Here is a 20,650-nt window from a genome sequence, read left to right as displayed (position 1 = left end):
TAGTGTTGTGCACTACTGGGCCACTGTAAAATACAGTATAGTCATACAGACTGCATACAAAAAGAGAAAGAAGCAGTATTCTCTGGAATGAGAATAATAATGTAATCGCTTGTGTACTTTAACAAAATCAGTTTGCTGTCAAACTCCATGTAAGCATTACTAGAAATAATAGTACTTGTAGCCCATGAGCATCTACAGCTGTGCAACAATCTCTGATCAGGTCAGACTCAAAAAGCAACTGCAGGAAAAAAACAACTCATAATGGGATGCACAGTAAACTGTCTATCACCAGAAGCAAATGACGGGAGCAGTTGGCATGCTGCAGGCTGGCACATCATATGTCAGTGTTTCCAGACACCAGAATATAAAGAGCTCCACTGTTTCCTGACTGTAACAAACGCTTTAGCTGACAAACAGAACAGATGACTGTCAAGGATCCAGTTGTATTTGAGTGACCGAACCAGAACAAGCCGACACGTCAGGCTGATCTGGAGACGTGACCCTCGGCCTGCCCACGGCCAAGAAGTTCATCCGACCCTTCTGTAAGAATGCGATAACTGCAGATTTAAAAGCTCAGTCGCACATGTAGTGAGGCTGTCAAGCAAGATACTAACGGATGGCTGCTCAGCATTCGCAAACAGTTGTTTTTCTGTTGGTTTGTTGTTGTGCCATTTTGTTTTCCTTTGACAAATGCCATGAATTTTCCTCCAGGGATAAATAAAGAATGCCTGTCTGTTTTTCTTTATGGTCTTTTCAACAACAAAGCCTTTTATTTTAGTCCGATGACTGCTGCATTATATTTTCAGCTGTGTATCATAACTGTGCCAACATTTTATCATTATCCTTGTTGCAGAACACAGCAAATGGATTGTACACTAGTTTAAATTATGCTTCTTGTATGTTTCAGACATTAATTATAAATTAGGTTTTTAATATATATATATATATATATATATATATATATATATAATATATATATATATATATATATATATATAAAATCCCAATTTTCCAGTACAGTTGGTTTCATTTATAAGGATTATGGATTTGGGTTCCCAGTATGCTTAGAGGAACAGAGAGATTAGCCGTTTCATTTCACACACACACACACACACACACACACACACACACACACACACACACACACACCACACACACACACACACATACACATACACATACACCCTTTCCACCCCACAACATCATCACAGTCAGATGCACACTCCAAGAGCAAAGGAAAGAAAACTGAGCTCGGATCTTATTATAAATTAATGGCAGCTTCCTTATACATCCATATGCATGCCATCAATATATCATACGAGTTACTTATTCCCTTTGAAATGTTTTACCTACAGACAAAGGTTCAGCCTTTTGATTGGCAGAGGAACCGAGCTTTACCTTTTTAATGATGAGGTGAAACTGGCTTTCGCTGAAGAAAAAATGTACATCAGTGTGATGGTCATTTCAGGAAATAAACAATCCTACAGCTTCATAAATAATTAAAAAAGATGATTCTTTAATTGCCTTGTGAAAATATAGTTCGTTGTTTTAATTACGTATTGATTATACTAATGCACTGAAATAGGAGGCACAAATTATTGTGCTAGGGTGGACTACTGATGAGAATGTATATGCGGTATGAGAACGAAGTGTCACAGTGCCCTCTAGCGGTGCAATCCTTGAACACCTCGTCTCAGAGTTCAACTTTCTCTCAATCTCCGGCAGGCTGGCAGCATCCATGTGTCACTGGATATGGGCACACATCAAACATTCATAATGCATGGCTTCGAGAAAATGCTTTGTCGCGCTATGGACCTACAAGCTCTTTTAAAAAATATGAGTGACATATAGCCGCCAGTGCTTTTATTATTTTACTAAGATTTCCCTGTAACATGTCCTAAAAATTCATTGAGGTAGATTTTTAAAAGAGTTAGTGGTGCAATGATATCTGTTTTTTACATTATGACTGCAAAGTAAAAAAGGAAAGAATTTGAATACTTTTTGGATTCGCTGTAGGCTATTAAACTTATGGTATGGGTGTTGCATAGCCTATATCAGATGACAGGTTCGTGTTCCCAGCTTTAGTTTTAAAAGCATCTTAGATGAGCACACGCTGATGAAATTCATTTGTGCATGGTAGCTTTTGCTCTTGATCTGATTTGAAATGTCAGATTAAAGGCTCAGTAACTAGATATAATGGCTAAAAGGCTGTTTATGATGTAATATCCTATAGATGGCCCAATAGCGAAATAGTATATGCTGCTGTAAAGATACTGAAAGTAGTAAAGGCAGACTCTCACATATAAAGCTGCAAATAGAAGGTTGCATAAAAATTGTTTGATGATAATTTTTTTTAAAATTTTATGTTGTGATATTGTGAAGAGAGTGTAAAAAAATTTTTTTTGAGCTGTTATTCTATTCAACCTTGATAATAAGAAATATGTTTTGAGCACTAACAAAGGATCAAGTTACACTGAAGACTGGAGTAATGACTGCGGAAAATTCAAATGCACCTGACAAATTAAGTTTTAATGTATATTAAAATAGAAATGTTTATTTAAATTGTTATAGTATTTCACAATATTACTGTTTTTACTGTTTTGTGCACAAGAGACTTCTTTCAAAAACATTTTAAAACATCATACCGACACCCCAAACTTTTGAACGGTGTATTGTTCCTTCACACTAAAATGATTATTTGATTCAGGGAACTGGGTCTTTAGCCTACTATATATATATATATATATATATATATATATATATATAGATATATATATATGGACGCCTATGTGATATTCAGTCAGTTTCCTGGAACAGACTTGTTGAAGCTATATGAAAAATTACATATTTAGTAACTGACAGTCAAAAGGTGTTGGCACCGCAGGTTTTTTCATAAACTTTTATTAGAGAATTAAAAAAAAAAAGAAAAAACACGCAAGTAACGTTTATAGAACATCAATCAAAGCACAATGGTAAGAGAATCAAAAAAACAAACAACAAACAAAATAAAAACAGGCTATAGTAAGTAATAACTAATAAGTGCTGCTATCATAAAGCAGTTAAACAGGACTCAAACAGGGAGTTGGCTATTCATGTTATTTTCTGATGCTTGAAGTTATTTCATCCACACACACACACACATAGTTTTGGTTTTGGTTTAGTCTGATTGTAATTCCTGCTGTGCACGTATAAAGAGAGTGCAGTAAATTACATACCTCAAGTCTGAAAACATCTGGTTTCAGTAATCAAGTTCTGAGTGCAGTTCATTTGTAGAACATCTGGCAAATATGCTGTTAGAAAAGGAAACAACATTAGCGTAAAATTTCCAGATTCTTTTGACATGTTGCTACTATTAAGTACATTGTGAGGTGAGTTTCGTACTATATCTTGCAGAAACAACTGGATCGATCCATTTAAATGTTTTCGGATGCAAAAAAAAGTGTGCTCTGCAGCATGTCAGCATTTCAGTGAACTAATTAACATAAGTGAATTCTTTCACACGCAAATTAAATAGATGGTGATTAAATAGGTGTTGAAAGGAATATTGCACAACATTCACGACTACCGTAAGTTACAAATGAGTCACCATGCTGCTCCTTTTTACCAGCTATACATCAGTTTTCCACTGTAGAAGTGCTTGGGTGTGAAAAGTGTGGGATTATAAGCTTCTTCTTTTTTTAATAATAAAATATAAAAAACAGCAGAGGCTGATGTTTGTGCCAGGTTAGAGAGAAAGAAGTCAGAACACGTTTCTTGATATTGAGTGAAAAGTGGGTCCCTAGTAACTAGATCTTTCTAGATCTTTTCTCTGGTTTATGCTTCGAATGATGGCCCATAAAAATGTGTTGAAGCTCAGCTAATATTTTTCTACAGTACTTGAGTGTCTACTCTTTATGACATAAGCGAATGAGAAATGTTTGACTATTGTGAGGGTTGAAAGGCACTCTACGGTGATACTGACCCCTAAAAACCATTAGACAACAATAACAAAACCCAGAACCACATCCAAAACAAGCAGCAGAAAGAAAGATTTTCACTTGTACTGTAAAAGCAGAAGAGCCTCAAAATAATCATTTATTATGCCTCACTCAAGAGAAAATAAGACTGAGTCATTGTAGCAGAAAACTGCAGAAGAGCATTTCCTTCCAGAGGAGGAACAAAATTAAAGGGGTGTCTCAAGAGCTACAACTCAGGAACACGTTTCAGTGCGGCAAATAACTCAATTTAACATGAAACCTATACATCTGCATGTACATAAATTAAATTATTACAAACATTTCTAGTAATTGATACAATGTATACAGAATCTCTGCAAGCCCTTAAGTAGTTTTAATACAAGCCCTTAAATTCAACCCTTAAAACACAGATCTGTGAATTTGCTACCCAGCATGTGAGCGAAAACCTCGCTTGAGTCATAAATAAAATTTATTAATCAATAAGAAACATATTACAAATATTGAATTTGAACTCATAGATTTTAGAACTATAAGACCAGAAACATAAGCACCCCGAACTTCATGTGAGAGGAGAGGAGGTATATCTGCTGTGCCTCAGCTCATGTAGGTCAACACGACTGACTGAATGGGCTCTCGGCACACCGGACACAACTTGTTCCGGTTCTTTAATTTCTTGGCGCAAGTGTAGCAAGCCATAAGGTGTCCAGTTCTTCCGTGGACAATGCAGCCGTTCTTGGGGCGACTTTGACAGATGACGCAGGGCTCAAGGCAAGTGGCGGGCAGGCAGGCCTCCAGGCTGTTGTAGCGCTCTAGCTCAGGGGTCTCTTCCTGGCTGCTCCCCCCACCAGAAGAGGTTGAGGGCTGCGATGACGAGGTCTGAGATTCGGTCATGGAGCCGGAGGCAGTGGAGGAGAGAAGTTCGTCTTTAGCGGTGATGGGAGATTGCGAGCACTTGCCGTCGGGTACATCCACTCCTTCATCTGTTTCTGGAAGAGGGCTTGAGGGTTTGGAAGGAAGCAGTTTGTCATCTGAGGCTGAGCTGGGAGTTGTGGTGATTCTGGCGTCTTCTGTGATGGGTTGAGTGTTAGTGGAGGTGTTTTCTCTGTTGGAGTGTGTTTCTGGAAGCCAACCGGGTCGGACTTTCCAGCAGCTTTTGCAATGCCGAGGAAGAGGAGGGTTGAGCTTGTTACATTCGGCACACTTCCAGTAGTCCTGAGTAAACACATTGTTATCTTAGATTATAAAATTTTTCTTGCTTTTGAAATAAAAAAGCCTGTTTAAATCTGTGGGTCAGAGAAAGGATGGAAATGGATGTGAAAAATTGGGTTTGATGCAAAAAGCCTGCACTAGAATTAAAAGTGGACTTTTGAGGAAAAATATTGCTATAAAAGTTTAAAATATGGTCCCATTAAAGTCAGCATAGCATGTGATTTCTTAATACACATTCCTGATCATATCATGCAAAATTAATCAGTGGACATAGTTCAGAAGAAAAAAAATGTCATCATGATCTTTCAACAAAATGTAATAACTTGCAGCATCTCTGAACCAGCTGTCCTTTTTGGCAGGCTCACAAATGCTTTTTCTTTCACCCCCACTTTTTCACAATCCAATCTAATCCTGATAGATAAACAAGTCTTCTTCGTTCCACTAAGCAGGTACTAAAATGTTACATACTGCCTCAGTTATCTCGGTATCCTCATCAAACGAATCTTCCTCCTCAGCAAAGATTGTGACTTCATACACCTGAATAAGCAAATGCAGAATTGCAGTGAGTTGAGGACTGTTAAACAGGTTAGGCTAGTTAGATCATCAGATAATCTCTCTCTGAATAGAACAGGAGTTTGAGCTGAAACCTCGTTCTCTCCTGGCAATGAATCCTCATCGTTCTCACTGTAGGCGTCAGAGTTTATGGACTCCACCTCAAACTCCACACTAAAGTTATCAGAGTCAGAGTCTGAGTCAGCACTTTCATCACTGCCCTCACTATGAGAGATACCTACATCCTGTAAAACAAATAAAACACTGGTTAGAAAGGGCCAAATGACAGCGCAAAAAAGTTACAGTTGCTGGTAAACCAAAACAATGTGAATGAACATTTAAAGGTGCTACTCACAGAGTTGCTTTGTGCGTCTGAAGACTCACTGTTCCCCCTCTCCCGGTGCAGGCCGCCGATCACACACCAAGACAGGCTGTCATCAAATGTCAAGGAGAAGCTGTCTGACTTGTGCCTCTTTCTGCGTTCTCTGGGCTCGTCTTCAGCTGAAGTACTCTCTATAGAAAGGACAAAGTAAGTTTAGCACCAAAAGTTCTTTTTTGACACAAGAACATGCCCCTTTACATGTCTGTCTAAAGAGTTTCACATAAGTGAACCACACTGCTCTGTAGGCTTTACAAACATTTCCAATCGGTTTCTTTTTCATTATGTTAAACAAGCTTAGGTGTATACTGCATATTGCATCAGGGTAAATCAGTTTTTTTTTTGCTGAAGTTCCTGTTACATCCACTCAACTTTGGACACTTATGAGCCAAGCAGGAGCAATGCTCAGAGCAATAACCCTGTTTTAATGGTGCATCTGGTACGGCTTCCTCAACAAACTGCCTTTGTGTGCATAGCTAAGGTTTAAAAATGGGCCATTGAAGAGTAGCAGTCATCTGAGCACATTCTGCACAGCCTCCAGATCTCAGTGTCCTTTTGAGATGTTTACAGTGACAGAGAGAGCAGTCATTATGGTACCACATGTTTACCCACACACAGTCCTCTGTCGGGACTGAAGGGATAGTAGAAAATGATCCGTCATGAGGGACAGTTTTCCCTGCTCAGTGATTGAGACTGATATAATGTATACTGGTTGATTCACAAAAGATACAAGGCAGAAAAAAAAAGAAAAAAAAAAACAGTTCTTGAAAGAGGACCAAACTCCCACGAGAAATAAACTTTCATGGTTTCAGGCTAAATGCCAAATTTTATCTAAATCAACTGATGGTACACTTGCTAAAATATGTTTACTTTCAGTTAGATCAAACAGCAATTATTTTTTCAAAATGAACACATTAGTTTGACTGTAACTATCAGTCCGAGCTAGAAAAAAAAACACTGACAAGCCCTTCCTGTTTTTACAGGAACTACGTCAAGACTAGAATAAACAGCTCTATCTGAAATCCCATCTAACCCAGCTGATGAAGCGTGCGCTTTCATACACACTCAACAGGACATAGCTGGTGTGTCTTTTGCTCTGTGGTGTGTGTGCTTACCAGGATCACTGCTTCTCCTCCTCCTGCGCTGCTGTTGTGAGGTAGATGAGCGAGAGTCTGATTCAGTGTCCTAGAACAGACAGTGTGGTTTCAGTCATGCATCAATCTCAAACACAGCAGGGGCTCTATAAAACCCATTCAAGCGCAAACACAGCACTACCAGGGCAACTCTGTGGAATGGGTCAATACTCTGTGGTTCTAAGTGTGTGAGCATAAAAGAACGTTTACCCCGGGCCCTCGATCTGGTTCACTTTGACTTCTGGGTTCAGAGAAGGTAGAATGAGTATCTGTAAAAGGAAACAAAGACAGTTTTAACACAAACAACATAGATAAGAATATTGTGGGGAAAAAAAAGGTTTAACGATCATAGTACCTGGATTTTTCACTGTAACAAGGTTTCTGTTGATCATTGCAAAGAGAGCTCTGAAAAAAAACAAACAAAAAAAAAAAAATTTAAATTGCAAATGAAACTTTCGTTTTCATATACCAAATTTCACTTTCAATTTTCAAAAACAACAACAACACAAAACAGGTTGCATATGAAATAAGTAATATATACTTATTTATTCTTTTTTTTTTTTTATCTACACTGGCCCGCTATCTGTTTCCAAAGTTATCAAATTCTTTCTGCAGCCACTTCATATTTTAAACAGGTGACAACAGACCCTTTCAGAGCGAGTAGGTCAAATGTCCAGAAAGCTGCCACCTGTTGCTTTAACGCCCCACCCTGATATTCCCAGAGGTCATTGGTACTACAGCTGCTCTGCCTTAGAGAAACCAGAAAGTCAGTACACACCGGGGCTCTTTGACTGAGAAACTTTTCACCCCGAGAACAGCACCAAGAGCATCCTCTCCACAGTGAACAATGTGTTGCTGCTGCTTGTCATATAACTCCTTGCTCATGATATACTTCCCCAAATAAAACATAACCTAAAAACACAGAAAGAGAATTTGTTTAGAGATCAACAGGGAAACCATTTTCTGAACCAGACTAAGTGTTGACAGTAAAAATGGTAAAGATGTGGTTTTATAAATCAACATCAAATATCAAGAGGAAAATGGCATACAAATTATTTATAGTTGCATATTACGAAAATTAGAAATTACATTTTGTATCAGTTGAATAATGGCACTTGCCCATACATGCTGTCAGTGTATTTTATATGGTTGATAAGGTGTTCTCAGTGGTTTCTAACTAGCCTAATCCCACCCTAAATGATTCATGACCCTCCTTTAAGGTTTTTTTTCCCTTCTTTTTTTAACACATTCTATCATCCTCTAATCAAAAACTTCATACTTAATCATTTTTTTTTAGACTGATCACTACAAAAGTAATAAGCTGCAATATTTGAATTGTTTTTCATCTGTAGCACAAACTGAAGCTTAATACTTTGGGTTAGGGGTTAGTTCAAATCCCTAACCAGAAGAATGAACAATGGAAAAAGAATTTCTTGCCTTATCAAACAACACAATTGAAATGTCACTGAACAACGGCAGTAACCAAATATAATGCAAAACACTGCGCTACATAAATTTACAAAATATATGCAAGTTTAACTATACACACAAACGAGCAGCAACACATGAAACTGGAAAAGGATTATTTTTAGCCTGTAATGTCAAACACCACTGGCATTTGACCACAAACTCATTATTTCAGAAACTCTTGAATGTGTGTCACTGCCATAAGTTCTTATATAAAAAAATTATACACGCAACATAGAGCAGGGTTCAGCATTACTAACACAACTGGCAAACATCCAATTATATATACAGCCATAAAGCATAACATGTATACTACTATTCAAAATGCTGGGGTTAGTAAGATTTTTTTTTTTTTTTTTAAGAAATAAATACTTTAATTCAGCAAGGATGCATGAACTTGATCAAAAGCAGCAGTAAAGACATTTATAATGTTACAAAATTCTTTTAAAATAAATGTTGTTCAAATAAATTCTGAAATTAAAAAAATATATAATCACAGTTTCCAAAAAAAAAGTGTTTAATGTTAATACTTAAAATTATTAATAATTATTACTTAATAGTCATAAAAAAATCTTAAACACCAAATCAGCGTATCAGAATGAAGGATTATGAAACTGAAGACTGAAGTAATGGCTGCTGAAAAATCAGCGTTGCCATCGCACAAATAAATTGCACTTTAAAATATATTCAAACAGAAAAAAATACATACTTTAAACTGAAATAATATTTCAAAATGTTACTCTGTACTACTGTATTTTTGGTAAAATAAATGCAGTTTTGGTAAGCTTAAGAGATATCTTCCCAACCATACACTTTTGAACATTAGTTTATATCAGATAAAATGGACTCCTCACCTCCTTCATGGTGAAAACATCTTTTTCTGCACCTGCATCCTCTAACAGACTTTTCAGCTGTGCTTTTGGTCTTACCTAAAGTTACATTTAATAAAACTCAGTATTTTTAAGGTATATAAAAACACTTAAATACACAAAGGCACACCTTGAATGCTACATTACCAGTTTTTCATTGTCAACCTTGTTGATCTGAGAACTGCTTAAACAACTTTCTGTTCCCATTTTGGTAGTTATCTGTAAAAATAAACAGAGTTAGATTTTACATACAACAATTTAAAGCCAATTCAGTACACATGCAAGCTTCAGAACGAACATTACCTGTGCAAATAGAGGTAAATTGGCTATTCTAGCTAAGAATCTTCTGTATATACTCTGCTACCTGTACATAAAGTGCTTGAGCTCTGGGTTAGTGTGGAGTGGGAGCCGGCTGAGAGCCGGTCTCTGGTTTAAATAGACGCAGAGAGGCATGTCAGGGCTAGAATCCACCGCTCCGACCATTGTGTCCTGGGCGGGTTCGGGCTTGACATGTCAGCGTGACAAGCTTCAGACGCCTAGCGGTGGTAGAGTTGTCTGGCTCTCTGTGATCATGTCTGGGCATGTCCCGTCTCACTACACCCGCCCATTGCTGGCTAAGCACTTGGATTTGGGGCTTATCAGCCCAGTGACAGGTGAAAAAACGGAGTGTTTGGACTAAAGCGATGACCCTCCTGGATTATTAGCGCCTCGGTCAAAAAAAAAATAAAATACCAAAAGTTGTTCATTACTAGTGCTACGGATGCATGGATGTCCTTCGAGTAAAGCTCTAAATGTCTTTGGACTACGACAGTACCATGTTTATATCTCTGCTCAATGCTCAACAAACAGTAACTGTTAATTTAACACACAAAATACAACAACAATCTCAAGTTTGTCGTATTCGGGATTTAACCGAATTTAAACCTGGAACTTCAAATGTTTTTTTTTTCCACCAGAGGTAAACATGATAACGGATCGACGTGTAAATATTGTTGTTTTACGTAACGTTATGAGGTTTACGTTACGTGTGATGAGACGCTCGGGGTCTTTTACGCTCTTTTGACACGTCAGGATTCAGTATGACAGATAATAATATTGACAAATGACATGACGAATAACAAAACGAAGTACGTGGTGTGCTTTTCTCCAGTTGTAAAACATAACCATGTCATATAAGCCGCGATTGTGTTTGTTTACGTAATACTAATTTATATACATTTCTTTACAAGCAACATAGTAATAGAAGTTTTAAATACACTACTTAAATTATTCTTGTCTCATGTGGAGTATCGCGCATTTGAAACACAAGACTAAGCTAATTTTTAGAAACAACGCCACAAACGCGCGGACTCCCGGGTATCTATTTCCCGTTGGGGATTATCAGGAAAACCCGAGGCTGCAGTAGGCCGCGCTTGCAGCGCTAGCGCAAGGCTGACTGAAGCTAAATATTTTAAGCGACTACACGGACATCAAAGCCTCATACGGTGTTAAAATAAAATCTCTGGAATGTATAACAGTGCTAATCAGATATTTGCAGCTTTTATATGTGTAATAAATATAGGAGAAAGTGCGAATATTGCTCAACTGAAAGTGTTAATGTCTTACGTTACCTGCTGGTGACCGTTGAGCGTCGCGAACTCCCTCTACTGGCGCCTGTTTGAATTTGAAATGTTCTAGCACGTGCGAGAAGCGCGCGGTGTAAACATTACACAATACACGTACTGGAAGGCGACTTGGGTATTGTTTAGGCTTATCTACTACATTTGCTGTTCTACTGTTAATGCGGTTAAAATAACCGAGTTAAATTCATATTATATTTAACACGACATTTGTATCCTCAGTTTAGTAGCATCAATCTGGACCAGTTTAGCTCATCAGGTAATGTATATGAAAAAATAATGATAAATGAATATAACAACAAAGTCAAAGTAATACATACAATAATTTAGCTATGTTTGCTACATTTAGGCTATATGTTTTAGATGACTGTTATTTGGAATTGTATGCAGAAAACACTGCATATTGTTGATGGAAACGAACAATTCAAGATAAATAAGGATTTATTAACAGATCTCAATCAAGAGATTGACTCAAATTTAGAGATACTTAAAGACAGACTAAGGTAGGTGACAAACAGCACTTTGGGAGATTATTATGCTTTTTAAATGCTTTAAAATATATTTTCATTCTCTACACATTATGAAGTGTATACTGCTTTTTAAAACATATTTTCACATTATTTGCTACATTTAGGTACATACTACATTTAAACCTAATCTTCGTGGGTTGCATTCAATCCAATATTTAACTTTAATGTGAGATTAATCATCGTTATCACTTACTAATTGTGATGTGCTTATAGTTATAATCATGATTATATTAAATGCACCGCTTTGTGGGAAGTCGTGGCCTAATGGTTAGAGAGTCGGACTCCCAATCGAAGGGTTGTGAGTTCGAGTCTCGGGCCGGCAGGAATTGTGGGGGGGGGGAGTGCATGTACAGTTTCTCTCTCCACCTTCAATACCATGACTTAGGTGCCCTTGCAAGGCATATCGAACCCCCAACTCCCCGGGCGCCGCAGCATAAAAAAAAAATGGCTGCCCACTGCTCCGGGTGTGTGTTCACCACTGTTCACTGCTCTGTGTGCGTGCACTTCGGATGGGTTAAATGCAGAGCACGAATTCTGAGTATGGGTCACCATACTTGGCTGAATGTCACGTTCACTTTCACTTTTCACTTTCTTTAATCACCACTAGCTAATTAATTCTTCCTTTGATTAATGACATTTTGCATTATATTCTATATTGCACTTGAACTGAAAGAACTTTCATCTGTTTTGATTTCTTAATGAGTAATGATGATCTGTTCCTTCACTATTAAGATGAATCTGAGAGACACCTGGTTGGTGACAATGCTGGGAATACCCTAGCTGTGTGTGGAATACACATCAGAAAGCATTCATTTGTAAAGCGAGTCTGTTGTGATGACGTGACTGTTGTACATCATTATGTATGAGTGGCAGACTTGCGTTTCTCGCCAACAGAGAAACTTGCTAATCAGGGGAGGTCCTGTTTTCTGAGTGAAATTACCTTTTTATGAAGGGGACAAGTGGATTTTGCCATGAAGACATGTCTTGTACAGTCCCTGTGACAGGATCTGTTCTTTAAAGCCCAGGAGAATGACTCAGAGTTTATTTTAGTGCAACATGTTCCTTTAAGCTCAACATGTTTGGGCTTGTACTTCTGTAATAATGAGGAAATTCCATGGACCACTGAAGAAAAAAGCCATACATTTTATTAATGGAAGTAAGGATAAAGACAAATCCTAAAGATTAATATTCAAGAAATGTACACGTTAAGCATTTGGAAACAGTTATTCATCTATGCTAAAGTTATTCAACTATGCAACAACACAAATGGAAGTTCGAGAAAAAAAATCAAAACTGTCTTCAGTTGATAAAAATTGCCACTCTGTATAAATTACATTTTTGTTGATTATCTCTACACACTTTATGAGGTGCTTCTTCCAGTATTAAAGGAGTTTCCACGTTGGCACTTATTGGCTTCTTTCCTTTTTGAATGTTTATATATATATATATATATATATATATATATATATATATATAGTACAGTACAGGTCAAAAGTTTGGAAAACATTACTATTTTTAATGTTTTTGAAAGAAGTCTCTCTTCTGCTCATCAAGCCTGCATTTATTTGATCAAAAATACAGAAAAAACAGTAATATTGTGAAATATTATTACAACTTAAAATAATAGTTTTTCTATTTGAATATACTTTAAAAAAAAAACAAAAAAAAAAAAATTATTCCTGTGATGCAAAGCTGAATTTTCAGCATCATTACTCCAGCCTTCAGTGTCACATGTAACATCCAGTCTATCACATGATCATTTAGAAATCATTCTAATATTCTGATTTATTATGAGTGTTGGAAACAGTTCTGCTGTCTAATATATTTGATGAATAAAAGGTTAAAAAGAACTGCATTTATTTAAAAAAAAAAAAAAAATTCTAATAATATATATTTCTGATAATATATTTTCTTTACTATCACTTTTTATCAATTTAACACATCCTTGCTGAATAAAAGTATTGATTTTATTTAAAAAAAAGAAAGAAAATGACCAATAGTGTATATTGTTATTACAAAATATTTATATTTTAAAAACATAGCTTTTTATTTTTTTTTACTTTTTATTCATCAAAGTATACTAAAAAAGTATCACATGTTCTGAAAAAATATTAAGCAGCAGAACTGTTTCCAACTTTGATAATGAATCATCATATTAGAATGATTTGGGATAATGATCCTAAAAATTCAGCTTTGCATCACAGAAATAAATGATAATCTAAAGTATAATAAATTTATTTAATAATAATATATCACAATATTAAATTTTTTTCTGTATTTTTGAACAAATAAATGCAGGCTTGATGAGCAGAAGAAACTTCTTTCAAAAACATTAAAAATAGTAATGCTTCCAAACTTTTGGTCTGTACTGTATATATATATATAATATATATATATATATATATATATATATATATATATATATATATATATATATATATATACTTCATACTTTTATTTAGTAAGGATGCATTAAATTGATAAAAAGAAACAGACATTTATAACACCACAAAGTTTCTATTCATCAAAGAACCCTGATGAAATGAATCACACAAAAATATTAAGTACAACTATTTTCAACATTGTTAATAAATATGTTTCTTGAGCATGAGCAGGAATGAGTTGCATTTTAAAATCTATTAAAATGCAAAGCAGTAATTTTATATTGTCATATTATTTCTGAGTGTTACTATTTTATATAATTTTGCATTAAATGCAGCCTTGGTGAACTTTTTTATGTTTTTTAAATCACTTAAAATATATACTGACACCAAACTTTTTAATGCTAGCATATATTAATATAAAGGTATTTATTACATATTAATATATATTACCGTTTAGTCTAGATTTAAATTATTTTTATGAACCTTTCAGTCAAGTATGTACAAATTGGCAGAAGGATTTCTTCGTCCTAAATGCTTAGTAAATTTAGTTTGTTATGATGCCAGTTTTAGTTCTAAAATATTGCTCTTCACTAGAGGAACTTCAGCTTTAATTGTACGGAGAATAAAACAATCTTTCAAGTTTATGTATATATTCACAATATATTCCATGTTCCAGGAAAGAGGTCGTTTTTTGGGTGAACTGTCCCTTTAAGCAGCATAATTTGCAAAGTTTTTGTTTACCACATTCTTTTCAAAATTAGGAAAGTCTAATATTCACCCAGACACACACAAAAAGCTGCAAAGCATCTAGATTTTAGACTGGAGACAGGACTTTGGAATGTGACTGATGTTTAAGTTGCACATTGCAAAATAGAAAAACAAGTTGAAAAGCCCACATCACGAACTGAAGAAATGATTGACATTCCATTTCACAGATACTCAAGTCTTTTTGCCAAGTATGCAGTGACCCTTGTCCTAAAAGTCATGACTAGACTCAATATGAGATAACATTCCATTCTTGTGATACTTTCTATAAAACATTTTATTGTTGTACAGGCCATTTGAAAAATACATCATTAAATAACACTTACAAAATGAAAAGGAAATGCTTCAGCAGTAAGAGTTCTTCTCTTTCTTTTTTGCATGTTTATTTGTAAATATTGAATAATTGGAATAAAAATTAAACTTTTAAAAAGACTGAAATGCTTTTAAAGTTGTCAGCCTCTACGGCTTAAACCTACTTCCTTCCAGTCTATGTTTGGTTAGTCTTCATGCTCCTGTGCAGGAGCCATCGCTATCTATTCCTGAAGAAATCAGGCACTGAACACTGGTTTTCTTTTTGATTGGCACTTCAGCGGGCCTATGGCCTCTGTGTGAGCCTGCTTTTGCCCTCCTCCTGCTCTGCCAGTTTGAAATGGGTGTATGCCAGGATGCCACTGATGGTGCAGAGGATGCCCAGACCTTGGTTTAAGGACAAAGGGTCCTGGAAGAGGACGTACCCACCCAGTAATGTGATGCAGAACTTGAAGTGTCCAAACATGTTGTAGCTGTGAGGAGAAATGTTAAGGGAACTTGTCTGACAATGACTTTTGGAAATACTCATGACTTGCACTTGAGTCACAGACTATGAGGACATGTGACTTGAGCTTCAGAGATGAGTCAGGGACATTCTATTCTATTCTGAAAGTTAATATTCTTAAGTCAGTTTTAATATTGATCTAAGGATATATCAGTCTTGTTCGTATGTAGCAAAAGTTAATAAATCTGTTAAAATAATAAAAAAAAAGTATCTTAACAAAATAAGAGATGTTGATGGATATAGCAGATTTGTGAATATGCAAAAGGTTAATAAATCTGTTAAAATAAGTATAATCTCTTAAGAAAATAATAGAGGTATTTTAATATTAATATAGGAATATAACAGTCTTGCAAATATGTAAAAAGTTAATATGTTAAAAATATATCTGAATAATTTGTTAATAAAATAACATGTTAGTTTAAATATTAATTTATGAATATATCAGTTTTGTAAATACATAAAAAGTAAAAATATTAGTTTAAATAAAAAAAAAAAATATATATATATATATATATATATATATATATATATATATATATATATATATATATAGTGTTAAAATAAGTTTGTTTTAATATTGATTTAGGAATATATCACTCTTTTAAAAAAAAAGTTAATAATCTGTTAAAAATAAGTGTAATCTGTTAATAAAATAAGTTAGTTTCAATACTGATTTATGGATGTATCAGTATATGATATGTACAAATAATTAATAAATACATTAAAGTAAAATCTGTTCATGTTATTTTTTATATTGATTTACGGATCTATCTGTCTCCTTAAAACGCTATATATATATATATATAAAAAGGTTTTATACATACATACATACACACACACACACACACACACATATATAAGTAAAAATATATAAATAAGTATAATGCTGTTTTTTTCATATTGATTGACTGATGGATAAATCAATGTTAACATCAACTTAAATGTATATGAATTACTAGTAAGTGCTGGATGCATGAGTTTGGGAATTGCTTGACTGTTACTCAGTAACTTTTATTTTATATTAATACATGCCTATACCACATGAACGTCATCACAAACTGAACAACCCCAGCACTTACTAAAAGTAACTAAATTTGCTAAACATTTCAAAAATGATGAGATGACGATCTATTTTTCATACAGTATAAATTATATTTTACACATAAAAAAATGATATATTTTAGAAATAGGGCTAACAGAACATAAGCTAGCAGCTCATCATATTTCCACATCCTTGGCTTTAAAAAAAAAATAAAGAAGAAGAAGTTTGAAAACCCTTGGTTGAGAGAACACTTGCCTAATAATAAGTGGCCCAAAAGTGCAGTTTAAAACAAATGGCAGTAAAGTGCTCCCTCTGCTGCTTACTTTGAGAAAAGTCTCACTTATGAAATCACACTCGATGGGAGTATTCAAAACCATGAAATGTTTTCAGTATGCCTCAGGGCTATAAAAAAAAACATATGTGCCTTGATTTACAGCTTCCTCTTTCATTAATAAATAATTATGTAACTACAACTATTTGCCAAGCTTTGACAAGTCTCTGTAAACAAACATTTGCTTGCATTATAGACCCTAATCGGACAATTAACAAACAATGAAGTCATGATACAGAGCACACCGTTTTTTAGATGTTTGTCTAAAGGATGTGTTCTGCACCAAGAATAGCCACAGCTGAATGACTGATATTTTAAAGAATTAGCAGAAAGGATACGTAACAGGAGATGTGTTCCCAATGATCCAGTAAATGGACAAATTGACCAGAAAGGCAATAACACCAGACATCAGAACCATGACTGATGGAGGAAAAAAAACAATTGAAAGAACCAACCATTAAAAAAAAAAATAATAATAAAAATTCAGCTCAATTGCTTATTAATTAAATAAATACATGAATAAAATATTCAAATACTAATATTTAGAGCTGTAAACTGAACTTGTGAGCTTTTAATCCAATGGGGAAAAAAACACAAGCATTTTTCCCCAAGAAATCTAGGCAATAACACAAGGTGCTCTCTGTGACTGTGTGTTTGTGTATATAAGACATTGATATAATTCCTTTGGATACGTGCAGAGGGAGTGTGTGAGCCATTGAAAGAACAGGCGTGTACTTGCTCACACTCTTACCAGGGCCAGAAATGACCAGGGGCCAAAGATACCACCCTCTCCAGTGAGGGGTTCGAAGAACGGCACCAGGACCAAGAGAAATGCTGAAGACATGGGTGCTTGATAATACAGTAACTGCATAGAGTTCACCTGAAGCTCATGCTGTTTGGCACCGACCCACTGTAATAGGAGAAATAAATGATTCAATCATAAATAAAATAGAGTAAATGTAATTTACTCATGTGATGGCAAAGCTGAATTACTACAGACTTCAGTGTCACATAATCATTCAGAAATCTTTCTAATAAACTGATTTAGTGCTCAAGAAACATTCTTATTATTATGAGCATTGAAAACACTCGTGCTACATAATATGCATGTGAAAATATAATAAATATTAAATTAAAGTTATTATAAAATTTTAATTATGTTATACAGTAAATGCCAGCATTGCTATATTGTAGGTCTCTGATTTAGCCAGTCCCTGGCCACCTGCTGATTTAAATAAAGGGATATGACTTTTTCAATAATGATGCAGAGGGAGAATATATGCAATAATACTTACCACTTGATACAGTGAGGTTACGAAGACCCCAAGTGTGGCAAAGATCATCCCCAGAAGATTGAACTTTACATCATAGTAAGAGTTCAGTATGACCCCTAAAGTGATCGGCACCTTTTTTTTTTTTTTTCTTTACAATAAAAAACTTTTTTTTTTTTTTTTTATATGAAGTGGTGTAAAAATCACAGCTGTTTTTTGTTTTACCTATTACATTGCATAAACAAATCAGCATGTAACCAACTATGACTTGCTTGTATCAGCATTTACCAAGAGCATAGTTCAAACTGATGCATGGCATGTGCATGCTATAAAAATGATGGTAAAAACACATTACAGTTATAACAACACATTATTACATCGCATAATGCTGCATACATGCATTCCACAAGTAGTGTACTATATATTAATATTTTGTAATTCTAACTGTCTGTTTAGCTCCAGATTTTGACTGCTGTTAGACATATCATTGTACATGAACTACTGATAGGTTAAGTAATATTTTAGACAATATACCAGTCAAATAAACAAGAACCCACTTACTAGAGTCAGTTTAATCTTTGTGGAGAATGTCTTTCTGTAGTACATGGTCTGGATGACTATGATCACAGGTGTTGTCATGACCTTGGCCAGCTGATATGTTCCTATCGTGTTGCTTTGGAGAGACAGATTTGTGAAAACAACAAACCCACAGAAACTCAGAGCCAGCAGGATGATTTTAGAAGGTCTGAGACTCTTGGGGGCGAATATATCCATCTTCTGACACATGAACAGCCCCAGCCATGTCACTACGAAATGAATGAGGGTCAGGGTCATGTTGGGAAAGCCATAGTGCACATAGATCCATTTGTTGATGAACACTATACAGATCGAGGACAGTAGGTTGACCAGCAGTCCTGCGATTATCCGGCTGTTTCCAAACAAGTCAGAGAGCCGCGTCGCCATAGCTGAGCTCTTTTAGTCTTCTGGAGGCAAATATCTCTGGGGAAACCGTTTCAGGTGTCTGCTTTGGTACTTCATCAGCAGAGAGACGTAAAGCTCCACTGCTTTCTGTGGCTGAGTGTGTGAAAGCGGCAAAACGGCTTTCATTATAAGACTGTCCCTTACAGAAAGCCGCATTCACTCAAATCGCTGCCTGCCACTGACTGAACACACAGGCGTGACGTACACAGGCGTGACGTACACAGACGCGACGCGACGCTCGCAAATGAGGCAAGAAGGGATACGTATAGCGCTACTGCGCATGCGCACATCAATACAGTGTCATTTTTGTCATACTGTACAACAGTAATTACAATTTTTTCATTATTGTAATGGGTAGGTTTAGGGTTGGGGTAGGTGTAGATGTTAATGAAACAGAATCTAATAGGTAGATAATTAAATTTCAGGGTAACGCTCCACCGTGCAAGTTGGAACTCTCACGAGATTCACATGCGCGCTAACATAACAGAAGCAATGCGCATGCGCGAGAATTCCGCAGTAAGAGGGTTACCTTCCTTTTAGACACGCCACGTCACTGCTAATATGCGCCGTCTAGTGGACAAAATGAGCCAGAGATTCACAAAGAGTGCATATTGTACTCTTTTTTTGTTTGTCTTTGATGTTTCTTTTTGTTATAAACTCAGTGCTAATGTCACACTATCATCAAGATCACAGTCATATGATTTTTTATTGCAAATGCTGTATTGTGTATGATATCACAACTGTCCCACTGTCATCAATGCAATGTTCATATTGTTGCTATACTGCACATTCTATACAGTTACAGTTTTCCACATAATAGAGTATAGAAAATTCATCAAATTATGAAAGAACACAAAATAAAGTAGGCTATGATAATCAGGCTTGTGTTTAAATTCACACTCATTTTCATTCACTCCTTTTTACTTGATTACTTTACTTAAGTATTATTTTGGGGCATTTGCACTTTATTCAAGTACAGTTTAAACTGGTTACTTGTACTTTTACTTGATTACATTTCTAGAGAAAAAAACTGTACTTTTTACTCCTTACAATTTTATTTCATCTTAAAAAGTACATTACATTTTTATTTTATCTTATGCACAATAAATATGGTAAACAGAAGTTGAAATGTGCGTGCTTGACGTGAGAACCATGCATCAAGCACACACATTTCTACTTCAGTTGTGACTTTCATCCGGTAAATGTCTGGCTTCAGAAGTTCACTATCAAATTTCAGAAAGCATGAGGTAGCAAAGTTTTTATTATTATTATTATTATTATTATTATTATTAAATGTTACAAATCTCCCCCCCAAAAAAGTTTAAATGACCATTTTATGTTAAATAAA

General features: G+C 35.4%; 2 protein-coding genes and 1 long non-coding RNA gene across 6 annotated transcripts; 1 reads left to right on the top strand and 2 right to left on the bottom strand.

Moving 5' to 3' along the window:
* Positions 1 to 4,040: 4,040 nt before the first annotated feature.
* mdm2 (MDM2 proto-oncogene) lies at positions 4,041 to 11,303 on the bottom strand. Of its 3 annotated transcripts, none has more exons than XM_042722228.1 (11): positions 11,176 to 11,303; positions 9,713 to 9,784; positions 9,551 to 9,625; positions 8,008 to 8,141; positions 7,585 to 7,634; positions 7,440 to 7,498; positions 7,212 to 7,281; positions 6,073 to 6,230; positions 5,813 to 5,962; positions 5,634 to 5,702; positions 4,041 to 5,168 (listed from the first exon to the last, which is right to left on the bottom strand). In XM_042722228.1, the coding sequence occupies exons 2-11, from the start codon at positions 9,770 to 9,772 to the stop codon at positions 4,551 to 4,553; spliced, it is 1,443 nt and encodes a 480-aa protein (XP_042578162.1). In that variant the 5' UTR covers positions 9,773 to 9,784; positions 11,176 to 11,303; the 3' UTR covers positions 4,041 to 4,550. The 3 variants fall into 3 exon arrangements, with proteins under 3 accessions (XP_042578162.1, XP_042578163.1, XP_042578164.1); XM_042722229.1 differs by lacking the exon at positions 11,176 to 11,303 and adding an exon at positions 9,869 to 10,025; XM_042722230.1 differs by lacking the exons at positions 8,008 to 8,141; positions 11,176 to 11,303 and having other exon boundaries at positions 9,713 to 9,748.
* Positions 11,304 to 11,469: 166 nt separating this feature from the next.
* LOC109110270 lies at positions 11,470 to 13,123 on the top strand. The gene is made up of 2 exons (XR_002021221.2): positions 11,470 to 11,687; positions 12,447 to 13,123. It is a non-coding gene; the product is annotated as an uncharacterized LOC109110270 (long non-coding RNA).
* Positions 13,124 to 15,122: 1,999 nt separating this feature from the next.
* On the bottom strand, positions 15,123 to 19,513 carry LOC109110271 (solute carrier family 35 member E3). 2 transcript variants are annotated; one of them, XM_019123326.2, is made up of 5 exons: positions 18,883 to 19,513; positions 18,346 to 18,456; positions 17,802 to 17,960; positions 17,389 to 17,471; positions 15,123 to 15,645 (listed from the first exon to the last, which is right to left on the bottom strand). In XM_019123326.2, exons 1-5 carry the CDS (start codon positions 19,282 to 19,284, stop codon positions 15,459 to 15,461), a joined length of 942 nt encoding a protein of 313 aa, XP_018978871.2. In that variant the 5' UTR covers positions 19,285 to 19,513; the 3' UTR covers positions 15,123 to 15,458. The 2 variants fall into 2 exon arrangements, with proteins under 2 accessions (XP_018978871.2, XP_042578161.1); XM_042722227.1 differs by lacking the exon at positions 18,346 to 18,456.
* Between the last annotated feature and the right edge of the window lie 1,137 nt (positions 19,514 to 20,650).

Source organism: Cyprinus carpio, chromosome B4, assembly GCF_018340385.1.
Source record: "Cyprinus carpio isolate SPL01 chromosome B4, ASM1834038v1, whole genome shotgun sequence".
NCBI classification, from domain to species: domain Eukaryota; kingdom Metazoa; phylum Chordata; class Actinopteri; order Cypriniformes; family Cyprinidae; genus Cyprinus; species Cyprinus carpio.
The sequence above is the reverse complement of the archived record's forward strand: the minus strand, read 5'-3'. Positions and strand labels throughout refer to the sequence as shown.